The 13764-nt window shown below is 38.2% G+C and overlaps 1 protein-coding gene across 4 annotated transcripts in view; it reads right to left on the bottom strand.

Moving 5' to 3' along the window:
• The window catches only part of LOC116273273 (probable phospholipid-transporting ATPase IM), a 152842-nt gene that overhangs the window by 33431 nt on the left and 105647 nt on the right, over nucleotides 1-13764 (bottom strand). For all 4 annotated transcript variants that reach the window (XM_031662246.1, XM_031662243.1, XM_031662244.1 and 1 more), the window contains 2 exons: nucleotides 7224-7294; nucleotides 2762-2844 (listed from right to left, as the gene is read on the bottom strand). In XM_031662246.1, coding sequence (XP_031518106.1) covers nucleotides 2762-2844; nucleotides 7224-7294 — 154 coding nt within the window. The remainder of the gene's footprint in view (nucleotides 1-2761; nucleotides 2845-7223; nucleotides 7295-13764) is intronic.

The following is a 13764-nucleotide window of genomic DNA, read 5'->3' as shown; positions in this document are numbered from 1 at the left end:
GTAGATTGAAATGCAGCCCAAGATTTTAAAACAAAAAAGTAAACTTAACAGAAACCTGGATTTTAGCCCAGAAGTGTACCAGCCTCATGAATTTGGCATTACATGTTTTCTGAAAAGCTGACCACAGTTTAAGTATATATAATCATAAAAAAGGGAGGCTCTGTATTGCCTTTATTGGGGAAAACAATTCTTCATTGGGGATTTGGTGAGTTGCCCATTCTGTATGAAGTAAATTCAAGTCATATCTAGTAAGTAATAATTATTAACACACCTTAAAAGTAAATTTTGTGAAGTATTTTTAAATGGCTATTTTTATATATAAGCAAGTCCTTTAACTTCTCAAGACCTGTTACCTCATGTGTAAAATCTTAGGGGAGGAAAGTGTTTTCAGCCTGAGCAAAACCACTTGTATTGGTTTAAATTTGGAGCTACTGTGTTCCAGTTTCTTACATCAGAAAGGATCTGAAGTAAAGACATTTTAAAACTACCATGCCAGCTGATCCCTCTCCCAGACACCTGCCTTCCAGGAGGATAGGATCCAGCACTCCTTCTCAGTCCTTCTCACCCCATCGTTTCACACGCCCTTCCTAGTCTCTTTACGTTAGGCCTTTCCTTTGCCCTCCCATGTCTTTTTGGGGCCTGATGCTGGTCTTCCTCTTTGCCCCACACTGGAATTTATAACTATTTATTCATTTTCTGCTATAAGAAGAAGAAAAAGCCAAGCAGGGTATGGTGGATTGAGAGTATAAGGAGTCATGCTGAAGAGAGGGATACTTAGCCCCAATCCTGTAGTTCCATGTAAGAAATCCACCTAATCCAGCCTGGCTCCTTATGCATTATCCTGGCATCGACTTACAGAGCCATGATTCTTGGAGGGTGTGGTAGAGACAGTTAATGCTCAACAAGTATTCATATTTGTTATTTCCTAGCCTCCCTTGCAGTTAAGTCAGGGCCAGGTGACAATGTTAGCCAATGAACTATAAGAGGAAGAAGAATTTAAAAACCACTGTGTCTCTTTCATCTTACCCTTTGCCCGATGCAGGGACCTCAGACGCCATTAGTCCAGATACTGTGGCTCCGTGACGGAGAAGGCCACCCAACCCACTCAGGATGTGACATGGGTAAGAATAAGCCTTTACTGTGTTTATGCCACTAAGATTGCAGGGTTGTTTATAACTGCATCATAGTGTAGCCTATCTGGGCAAACATCTAGGAAAGAATGGGACCTAAATAATTGTTAACAATCACGCTCTGCTTTTTGATGGTTAACAACACTAAAACTCATGAATTTCTACCTCTTCGTAGATCAATAGAGGTGTAAAGGTACAACTCTGCCAGGAAAGAAATGAGTAATAGTAAATTATATTTAGGTGGCCCTTTTAGGACTCCATAAATATTCAATGAGGTATTTTAAGCAAGTATTTTGATTCATGAACACAATTTACTTTTCTTGGATTCACATAACAGTAAAATTTCATTGAAAAAATTACTTAGTAGAAAATGTGTAATTTGTTTTATTCTAATCAAAATATTCCTTGGACCATTCAGTTTCCTGGCTACTCCCTGACTTAAATCTCAATTTGGAGGAATTTTTTTTCTATAAACATCTGTTATAAAGGCACTCATTTAAAAGAGATTAAAATATTAACAGAATCCAGACAGAGTTTACAAGCAACTGCAAAGCACAGGCAATAGAAGCTCTAAGCTCTGCACTGGAGAAACTTTACAACATAAACTTGCCTGTGCTTTAACTCATGTGATTATGCTAAGACCCTTATCCATGTTTTCCATAAGTGGATCCCCCAAAAACACATTTTGGAAGATTGTCTCAAACTCATGAAAATCTATTAGTAAATAAAGCCAATCTGTATGGATATACTAATATTCTGGGCCAGACTGACAAGTAGGTAAAGCAGGAGACCATTGAGGAGTGAAAGAGAGACTCCAAAGATTCTCTCTGCAGTCTATTATTGTGCCTAAAATCCTACAATCAGTGTTTCTTTCCTTTGACTCTTGAAGTATTGCATTTCTCTGTGGTGTCTTAATCATAAATGCAGATATCCCTAGAATGGACAACATCTGACGGTTGTTCCATGACAACTTAAGAATAACTTTACTAGAATAGAACAAGATATAGGTAGAAAAGGAGAGGCAAGAGAGATTATACTGAAGATCAAGGGACCAGCTGAATGGCATGAAGATGGAAATACTGAAACCATGGTCTAAAATAAAAGTCAACAGATGACCAACTGATTAATAAATCAGAATATTCTTCTTGAACACCTAATATCTTCAAGACATTATACCAAGCACCATACAAGGTACAGAAATATATGAGGCAGGATGGCTGTCTTCATGAAGTTTGAGGTCCGGTAGTTTTTGTTATGGAGCCAGGAAATGGACGGGTGGTTAGACCTAGAGCTAGAAATACAAGGGTAGCCAATATTCCTCCTCAGCAAGTCTGTATATGGCTCCAGGGAGGCCAACATTAGGCAAGTAAAGGATATTATGGGATTGAAGTAAATGATATTTAAAAAGGAAACAAGCATGAAATGAATGATAAACTAATAAAGCCATTCTCCCCTTGGCAAATATTTTTACTCTCTTTAGCGTGAGAATAAATTACAGGCTTTGATGCCTGGAGAATTTTATGTCCTTCCACCAAATAAAAAGAAACATAAGGTGGATCTCACATAATTAGTTTGTTGCTTTGCTTTTTGGGTTTGAGATTTTTGTTTGTTTATCTGTTTAAAATACTTACCGTCAAACCTTGCAAGTCTGTTGATATCTGCTCCAAGTTCCGAAGTAACTGATAGTGCATGGCGGACTTTTAGGTTCGTTTCCCTGTGAAATTATTGACATGACATGAATTTTTATATGGAACAGCCAACAGCATCCGACCAAAGCAATCAGGTGGGTGTAGCACATGCAAAGCCAAACCCAAGAGATCCAAGAAACTCTCCTTTGAATGTCATTCACACTTCGCTCACTGTTTCAGGAAAGTGGGCAGGGCTTCTTGGGCTCCTAAGAGTTGGCATTCTACCCATGGCACATCTTTATAACAACACACTGATCTGTTTTGCATTTTGAAAGAACAGAGGACATAACAAATATGGTTTCATTTGAACCTACTCAGACATCATGCATGAGTTACAAAACACATTTGGAATAGGAACACAGTTGCCAAATAAAGGAAGCTAATATCACTCCAGAGTCTACTATCTACATAGGAGTTTTACTTGCAAAAGATGGTCATGGCTAATTTCACAGTAGCTGAAATTTAAATGGGAAAAGGAATACAGCTTTCATTTTCTTGGAGAATCAATCCAAGAAATCCATAAATCTAAAATAGACAACCTACACAAGCTTAGCAAATCACAGTGAGTTGTGCATCTTCTTATAGGTGGGACCACACATACTTTGGACAGATGGCTCTCTGATATTCATAAACAGCCAGCAGTTAAGATTCTATGGCCATCACTTATGTCTTGTGTTTAAGGGCTTACCATCCCAGTTTTCTCACTGAATTCAGCCTAATTCTCTTACACTGTAGGTTAAGATCAGTTATCAGAGTTCTATGTTTTATGGAAATGTTTAGTGATACATTCATTCAGTCAACAAATATTGATTAAATACATACCCGAGTCACCCAAGATACTCAATGCTCCCCCAAAAGGATAGTCATCCTCTTGGGGAAAACAAGTGGTAGGTAAAAAAGCAAACATCACTGTGTGGAATTTTGTGCAAATCCATGAAATAACTCATTGTAGACAGGCAAAAAGCGGATACCTAACAAGGCATCCAATCTTAACCTTCTGTAAATGAACTTCACAATGATGTAGGACAATATGAGTCCAACTCAAGGAATACCCATTGTTAAAATAGCTTTCTTCAGGAAAGACTAAGTTGGATGTATAACTGAAGCTAGTTTGTTTAAAAGTAATCTTATTCATCAAAACCTGCTGATTCCTAGGAGGCAGAGATGAGTAGGAATTGAGATAGTCAAGAACTTCATAGATGAAGCAGAAATTGAGCTGGCTTGATGGACAAGAGTGAGATAAGTGGTAGAGAGGCTAAAGGGTCAACATGTCCATCCACTTAAACAACTGTTCAAATAACTGAAATAGTCACACCAAAAAAAGACAGATAGCCCTAGTTCTTTAGCCCTAATCTACGTCATGTCATTTATCAAAGTTTGTCATCATTTTGAATTACTTCCTCAGGATCCTCTCCACTATCTCACTTCTACCTTCAAATGCGAAAAACAAAAGAGTAAGAATAATCACACATAGGCCTTCTTGATACTTTTAAAAAGTATTTTTCAAGACTCCTGATTAATGCCTTCATTGTCATTCCACACTCTTCCTTAATCTGCCTGAGTATCTTGATAAACTTCAAAGTCATTTTCAGCGTAAGAAACAATACCAAAAGATGCTGTATCCCCCTTACTCAGAATTGCATCTTACTATAGTTTCACATCTTGCAAAACCATAGTATAATATCACAACCAAGATATTGATATCGAAATAGTTAAGATACAGAACATTTCTATCACCACGGGATCCCTCAGGTTGTGCTCCATAGCCATACCCACCTCCCTGCCTTTCCCACCTCACCTTAACACCTGGCAACTACTAATCTGCTCTCTATTTCCATGATTTTGCCTTTTCAAAAGGCAAAATTTTATAAACAGAATTATACTGTATGTGACCTTTGGGTTTGACTATTTTTAGTCAGTATAATTCTCTGAAGATTCATCTAGAGTGTTACATGTATCAGTAGTTCAGTCATTGTTATTGCTAAGTAGTATTCCATGGTATGAATGCACCACAATTTTTTCAACCATTGACTTATAGAAGGATATTCAAGTTGTTTTCATTTATGGATGTTATGCATAAAGCCACCATAAACATTCATGTACAGATTTTTGTACAAACATGTCTTCATTTCTCTGGGATAAATGCCCAGGGGTGAAATTGTTGGGCTGTATGTTAACTGCATGTTCAGTTTTTAAGAAACTACAAAACCATTTTCCAGAGTGATTGTAGCATGTTACATTCCCACTCACAATGTATAAATGATCCTGTTTCCCTACTTCCTTGCTAGCATTTGGAGTTGTCACTCTTTTTTATTTTAGCCATTCTGATAGGTCTGTAGTGAGGTCTCATTGTAGTTTTAGTTTGTATTTCCCCAGTAGTTAATGGTGTTGAGCATCTTTTCATGTGCTTCTTTGCCATTTGTATGTCCTCTTTGGTGATATGTCTCTTTATGTCATTTGCCCATTTTCAAATGGTATGGTTTGTTTTTTTACTATTGAGTTTTTAAGAAGCTTTTTTTTTTTTTTTTTTTTTTGAGACTGAGTCTGGCTCTGTCGCCCAGGCTGGAGTGCAGTGGCCGGATCTCAGCTCACTGCAAGCTCCGCCTCCCGGGTTTACGCCATTCTCCTGCCTCAGCCTCCGGAGTAGCTGGGACCACAGGCGCCCGCCACCTCGCCCGGCTAGTTTTTGTATTTTTTAGTAGAGACGGGGTTTCACCGTGTTAGCCAGGATGGTCTCGATCTCCTGACCTTGTGATCCGCCTGTCTCAGCCTCCCAAAGTGCTGGGATTACAGGCTTGAGCCACCGCGCCGGGCTAAGAAGCTTTTAAAAAATATATTCAAGATACAAGTCCCTAGTCAAATAGATGGTTTACAAATATTTTCTTCTAGTCTGTAACTTATCTTTAAGCCCTTCTAACAGGGACTTCTGTGGAACAAAAATTTTTAATTTCATGAAGTCCAGTTTATCAAGGTTTTCCTTTTACGGATTATGTTTTCTGTGTCAAGTCTAAGAATCTGACTAGCCAGCTCTAGGTTTCAAAGATTATCTCCTATTTTTTTTCTCAAAGCTTTTTATACTTTACATTTGAAATCAATTTCTATAATACTTATAGAGCTATTCAAATTATCTATGTCATATTAAGTGTATAGTCTGTTTTTTTTGAGAAAGAGGGTCCATTTCTTCTAAATTGTCAAATTTCTGTGTGCACAGTTGTTTGTGGTATTTCTTTTTTACCTTTATAACGTCTTCAGGATCTATACCAAACTGCCAAATTGCCATTGTTCATGCATAATATTGCTGATTTGTGTCTTCTTTTTTTTCTTTTATCAGTATTCTTAGAGGTTTGTCACTTGTATTGATGTTTCCAAAGAACTAGCTCTGTATTGTTGATTGTCTTTATTTTTTTGTTTTGTTTTGTTTTCAAGTCTATTTATTTCTGCTCTTTATTATCTCCTTCCTACTGCTTCTTTTGGGTTTATTTTGCTGTTTTCTAGGTTTTTTAGATGAATGATAAGATTATTTGAGAATTTTTCTCTTTTCAAATGTATGCCATAAATGTTCCTCTCAGAACTGTGTTAGTTGTGTCTAAACTGTTCTGACCAAAGTAGGGTCCCACAGACTAAAGCACTATTTGAATAGCTCAGTATGGCAATAATTTGGAAGGCACCAGTTAAAACCATGGACTCTGGTGTCAGACTGCCAGGTTCGAGTCCTGGTTTCACTCTTCAGATGCTTTGGGCAAATTACTTAGGCTCTCTAAGCCTTGATTTCATTGTCTGTACAATAGGGCTTATATAGCATCTATATCAGGATTAAATGATAAATTCCACCTAAAGAACACAAACACATACTGTCATTAAAATGTAAACATTCAATAAATGTTTTTATGCCAGACAAATTAAATCCTCTGAAACAGAACTGCTATATGGTCTATAACTAAATTAAAAATTAATATCAACATCAAAACTGCATCATATTCTGTTTCTCTCTTCTTTTCCTATGTCTTCATTTGACACAGTTCCTAAAGGTTGCCTTTTAAAGTAACATCAGTCCTTCCTTCCCTCCTCAGGGAATCTTGATCTCTACCCCTCTCATTTTCCCTATAAAATCACTTGAAATCAAAACAAGCAGAAACTGTTTTTGAAAACATCTGAGGAATCTTACTGAAGATTCTCTGTGTAAAGTTATCCCTGTATATAAGTTTAGCTCACTGTTTCTGCAAGAAAATAAATTTAAGAGAAAAGACAGCTTCAAAATTACTGCAGAGTAATTAACTATGGACTTTGCGATGTAAACTCCTATGTCTCCCAAGAAGATACCGAACAAGGTTAAGTCTTATCTCTAAAGACATTACTTTTAAATAAATTGAAAACCAACTGAATTATTCCAATTTTAATAACTTACCCATCAAGCTCAGCAGTTTCAACATAACAGAGACCATGTGGCTCACTACTTGATAGGAGAAGTAAATCAGCCTATTTTCAAAAATCATAACAAAATAATACTTGAGAAGTTAGATTGGTTGAAAGTCTTCTACAGTATATCACCTCTTGATTACTAACGAGCCAACAGAGCCTTAGAAACAAAGTAAAAGAAGTGAGATCCTGTTCTACCTCTATGTCATATGCCCTGAACCAAACCCTCCCTCTTCCCTGTTCGTCCTTTATATGCCCCTTGACTATCACAACATAAACAAGCGAAGGAGCTGTCCTATGAATTAATAACCACTTGATTCACCTTTTTTGAATGAAACATATAAATTCTATTTTCTTGCTTTGATAATTACTAACATAAAACTCTCTCCAATAAATAATTGGAAATACATGCACAAACTTTAATTACCTTGTGTCATCAGTTAAAAACAGGGAGCAGACAAAGGAGATGGGGACAAAACAGAAGGGAAATAGATGGAGGCAACTAAAAAAATAAAATAAAAATAAGAGAGGCAAGGAAGTTAAGAAAGAGATAAAGATGGTAAGAAAAAAGTAAAAGATGGTAGGAAGTAAGAAAGGAGAGCTAAGATAAAGTAGGGACTAAGGAAGAGAGCAAGACAGAAGAGAAAATGTAGTTAAAGGCAGTGGGAAGAAATCAGAGACTGAGTAGTTTGGGTTTTTCAGAGATAATCAGTTCTATTCTGATGTCCAGTTGAGCTTTGCAAATCACCTATCACAATTCAGTTTTAGAATCCTGGTAGCTCTCTAAATTGGTAAAGTTCTTATCGATTTCATTTCAAATTTCTAAACTTATTTTAAAAATAAGCATTTTTATAAAATTTTGAAGAGTCTGAATATCTAAAAAGAATTGGCTTAAATTTTAGCAATTTAGTTTGAGACATTAGCCTAACAATTTTCTAGCTATGTCTGAATCTATGATTGGCATTCCAAATCTGTGAAATTTTCTTACCTTTGTTTTTTAAAACATTAGAATTGCTTTGTTCTTGAGTCTTGGGGGTTAAATTTAGAATCAATTTACTTTCTTGAGTCTCAAGCTTTTAAATTTGCAACTCAAAAATAGGGTGTGTGTGCGTGTGTGCGTGCGTGTGTGTGTGTGTGTGTGTGTGGTTTTGTCCAAATTGGGATTGGAATAAAACAGAGCTGGGGAAAAATGCCCTGTGACAGCCCCTAAAGGAATAAGTGGGTTTGCATTACCAAGGCTCTTACACAACTCTGAATCAAAGAGCCACAGAAGCTTGTTGAGGCAGAAATTTTCTGACTTGTCACACTGTGAACAGAGCAAAGCCACATAAAGAAAGTGATGTCGCTCTTGGACCAAAAACTACCCATCCTGATTTTAAAGGGAAAAAAAAGTTTTCTGAAAATTCACCTTGATCTTACTTCCCACATTTAAATTTCAATGCATAAGAGCAGGCACAAGGCACTAAACAGGAAAAGAGCTCAATAGTCAGTCTGTGGGCCTGCGCCTCTCCTCCCCTGAGCTTAAAAGGCTCATTTGAAACAAAATCCAAAATTCTCTAATCCTAAGAATCTGTGACTGAATACAGTTATGAAGTATAGAGAAAGATGCCTATTTGTACCCAGGGCTGCTTTTCTTTGAAACTCGAATCCAGTGTTACTGTTGAAGACTGGGCAGGGCTGCATTGACACTCACACCATGGTAAACAAGGGGAGGAGTCCCTGCACACAGCTGGCTAGGAACATGTGACTGAGGCGCCACTGCCATCTGGCGGTCAGATTCTCTCCTGAGCAGTGACCCAGCTTCCCACAGGCTGACCCCCACAGGTTCCAGGCTAACTGTTCCTGCTCACTGTACTCTCTGGGACGGAGACACCTACCTTCCCCACCTCCGCCCATCTCCCCAGTTACCACCTTTCTCTTTGATGTTCTGTGAACCTTCCTCCGGCTTTCTTACTCCGTGATCGCCATGCTGCACTCCCTTCATCTATCCTCCCTTCTCCCTGTCCCTCTGCTGAGGCCTGCTGTTCCCTTTTGTTAACCTCATCCTTCAAGGCATTAATTCATTGTGGTTGAGGAGGGAGTGTGAAGGGAAGGCCCAGGGGGGCCAGGAGGATAAGAGGTCAATGTGCTCATCGTCATGCAGGCAGGCCTATTTTCTAGTGCACTCAGTCATAATTGTGAAAAGGAAAGGGCAGGAGAGCTGCAGAAAAAGCCCTGCTCATCCCTTGTCACCCCTTTCCAGAGGTGCTGTGCCAGGAGTGGAGCAACACATGGATTTCGGGGCCCACCTTCCCCAGGACTCTGAGTCTCACAGCAGGCCTCCTCAAACTGACTCCTCCAGTAAATCCTACAGGGACCCAATTCCTAGTTGATCCAGAAACTTGTGTTCCAGATGTAGGTGTTTATGATTCCAAATAATGTAGCTGATATTTAGGGAGGGTTTACTATGTGTCCAGCACCGTCCTAAGAGCTTCACATGTGCTATTTTATTTAACGTTCACAGAAATCCTATAGCGCAGGTCCTATTGTTATCTCCACTTTACAGATGAGCAAAGTAAGGCCCAGAGGGGTACTGTAACTTCCTCAAGGTCACACAGTAAGTGGAGGAGCCAGGATTTCAATCTGGGCAGTATGAGGCATATACTGCAAGGGATACCAAAATGATTCAAAACCTCTTTGCTTCAAGGATTTGTATAGTTTAATAAAGGCAGAATATAAGGGTTCTAAGAGCCTTATTAATAAAGTGCTATGAAGGGAGTGCAAATGAGAGTGCAACATTGGATTGCTAGTTGAGGAAGGGCATCATGGAAGATTCTAGATGCAGTGAAAGGAGGTCCCCAAGGCAGAATGACTAACAGGAGTAAAGAAGTGGAAAGGAAAAGCATGAATATCCAAACTCACAGGTGGGCCAGGATATCATTAATTCCATTCAGAACCACCTATTATATGCCCCATATTTACTTTCTTTTGTGAATTATTAGTGCCTTTTCTCCTTGCTCTGCCAGGAAAGGCTCTGCTATGTCCTCCATGAAGGAACCAGTGTTTTCCAATACAACGCCCCTTCCCCAGCTTCCATGGGCAACAGAAAACAAATATTCCCATTAGAGGGAACCTGAAAAGAATGCACTGAACATATTTGGGTCCTCAGAGCCAAAGGCATTGTCCTCATAGGTTTATTAGTCATAATTAATGTTTGTTGAGTTAAAGAATAAAGTAAAATGTAAAGCAACGATAACACCTTAAAGCTATACAATTATTTAAGGATTTATAAAACCCTCTCTCATAATTGTGTCATTTTACTCTCTTAACCCTGTGAGTAGTATTCTTCCCATTGTATGGATGAGGAACCGGGGAGGTCATATCTGGCTCAGGAGTGAGGGAGGAATAGACTCTACCACACCCACCAGAAGAACTAAATTAACTCATGTAAAGCCCATGGCCCTTCCAAAGTCATTGAGGAACCCAAAGGCCCAAGAGACTTAACGCAATCCTCATGGACACGCATAGCTTAAATTGCAGATCTGGAACTAGAATTCAGAACTTCTGATCCCAAAATGTATGCTCTTTTCCTCTGGTGGGCTACTAAATCACTGGAACACAAAACTATGAAAAACAGAAAGTATTTCACTTTGTTTTATGCTTTGTTTTGCTTTGTTGGCGTTCAAAAATCAAAACCACAATGGTGAAAGAATATTTGGATTGTGGTTCCATGACCTGATGGAAAGATAAATTTGTAGAATTAAGTTGAACACTTTTGGATCTCCTTTTATTTTTTAGGCCATTCTCACACATAGAGTTATTTATCTTCTCTATCATCTACAACATTATCTTTTATTATAATCCAAAAATAAAAATAAAAAACAAAATAGCTCATGTATTGAGTCAAAAAACGAGAATGAGATTCTAAAAATGAACTTTGTATGGTGATAGGTAACATTTGTATTTAAAGTTTAAATTTCAGGTCCAATAAATGCATATTGGTTACTAATATGTACTAGACATATCATTGTTTTTCTAATTACAGTGATTTGAGAAGAATAAGAAAAAGATGGTGATAAAGAAGAGAAGGAAGTGTGAGAATAATAATGGACATCATAAAATTTCTTAACAGGCAGGCTGTTCCTCTGGTCAAAAAAAATCCTTGCCTGAATATTTTACCCCCACTTTCTACTGTCATATAAATATGACAATTAGATATAGATCAGAGAGAGAGACACACACACAGAAAGAGATGGAAAGATAGAGATGGTTTATTTACAGCAAATAGGTTGGAACAACAAGTAACTGACTTGAAGCTGTAAAACTTAAAAGAGCAATGAGGGCAATGAGACCACCAAAAAAAAAAAAAAGAAAAAAAAAAAAAAAAAAAAAAAGCGCCTCTCTGGAAGTGCGTCCAAGAAAGGTGTTGAAAAAGAATAGATGAAATTCTCTGATGAGTCAAGAAAGAGCAAAAGCCCACTCCAGTCACACCTGGAGTTTAGGTCAAATTAATCTTTCTAGCCCTATCATTTCCAAAGGGTAAAACTGTCCATTCCTGTATCAGAAGAATGCCTTGGTTTTAAAACAATTCTATGAATGCCTTTTTGTGGAGGGAAAGGAAGGACTTTTCAAACAAGCTAAACAACTCAATTCTGGTAATGTTCAAATATACTCATGCCCAGTAAGGATTTTGTTTCTACCATCAGCTAAGAAAAGTGAAACAACACAAGAGCACTGCTGTCAAGTGAAGGAGAAAGGTACACCTGGCTCCCATGGCCCGGGTTCCGGTAGTATCAGGAATTCTGCAGTATGTTTTTCTAACAAAATGTATTTGGTTCTTCTAATGCCAGTCAAACTCCTTGTGGTATCTGAATTATACTCTGCATTTTTCCTGGTTGCGCCAAAAAACTAGGAATTCTGGCAATTCAGCCCAAAAGTATTCTTGAATTTTAAAATGTATATACAAATGCAAAACAAGGGGGTTCGCTACATTAAAAAAAAAAAAAAAAAAAAAAAGGTAAGTAACTTCTGAATATGCCAGCTAATTGGCAATCTCTGGTGAGTTATTTTTCCTTGCTTAAAAGTTTACTGATGAACTGACATAAATCAGGTTGCAAATTCTAAGTCTGAACAGCCAGAAGTTATGCATCTGCATTGGGCACAACATATTTTCTGATCACTTGGCTTCCAGCATCCAAGCCCAGAGCCCCTAACGCTGGTAGCCCAGACTCAAGTCAATGAGGATGACTTTTCCAATGCAGTCAGGAATAGCAAATGGTAGTGGTTAGAAGTGGGGGCACTTGAGCTAGATTACATAGACTTAACTCCTGAATGTCCCACTAGCAAGCTATTTGATGGCACTGTGCCTCTGTTTTCTCATCTGTAAAGTGAGAGCAATAAGGATACTATATAACCTGCCCTTACTGAGCTAATGTGAGGATTAAATGAGTTAATCACAGAAAGTGCTTGTTAATATTGTCTGGCATGTGACGCATGGTCAATAAATGCTAGTATTGTTTTCATGACCTTCATGACCTGGTTTCCCCCAAAATCCACCTCAGTATAACTCCTAAGTGGGTCTCTTTCAGGGTCCCATAAGTTTTACCCCCCAAATACAAGCTCTCTGAAGCCCCTGCCAGCTCATACCAGAGTGCAGGGAGATATATTAGTACTCCTAAGTGATTCCAGTGGTTCACCTAAAAAAAATTTTCTTGCCCTTGAAAATGGTTTTGTAGGTGCTGAGTAGGTAGTCATGGGAAAACTTTGAACAAAATTATCTAATCAAGAGGTGCTGTGAGGTGGTTTTGAAGGACTCCCATCCTCGATTATTCAAAGATTAGGCCAACAGAACTACATTTGTAGAAGTCAAACAGAGAACAATGGAGATAAAAATATCATCTTTTTTTGATAAAGCTGTTATTATTGATAAAGACCAGGCTTTAGGTCTGTGGCCCAAATGGGCTTCACCCCTATCAGACAAACGTATCAAACCACAGATGCTGGAAGCTCTAAGTTTCCCTGGCCCTCCCACTACCCCCACCACAGGGATTTGTTTCTATAACATTGATGGCACGGAAGAGCAGAGCAGAACGGACTCTCTGCACACAGGTGCAGCTCAAAAAGAATAAGAATTAAGGAAGCATCACCTAGGTCATGTGTACCACTCCCAGCTCCCAAACTCACCAATCCAAGAAGTCACTCCTAGGAGAGAGGAGAGAGCAAGTGGATGAAAGACACTTAAAGTGGTATTTTGGTGCCGTCCCTCCAAATGAAAACAGGAGGAAGAGTGGAAAATAAGCATTCTCACCCCATCATGGGAACCACCATAAAAGGCTACATCTGTGTGTCTAATACAGTAGCCACAAATCACACGCAGCTATTTAAATCTAAATTAATTAAAATTCAATATTCTGCTCTTCAATTGCACTTGTGCTTGCCTTCTGTATTTCATTTCATTGATGCTTTTGCAATAGCAAGTAAGCATACATACCATAATATAGAAGATATAACTAAATTAAAAACAAAGTCCAAGGAAAATACAAATTCAAATA

Source organism: Papio anubis, unplaced genomic scaffold, assembly GCF_008728515.1.
Source record: "Papio anubis isolate 15944 unplaced genomic scaffold, Panubis1.0 scaffold50, whole genome shotgun sequence".
In the NCBI taxonomy this organism is placed as follows: domain Eukaryota; kingdom Metazoa; phylum Chordata; class Mammalia; order Primates; family Cercopithecidae; genus Papio; species Papio anubis.
This window is presented reverse-complemented; position numbering and strand designations above follow the sequence as displayed.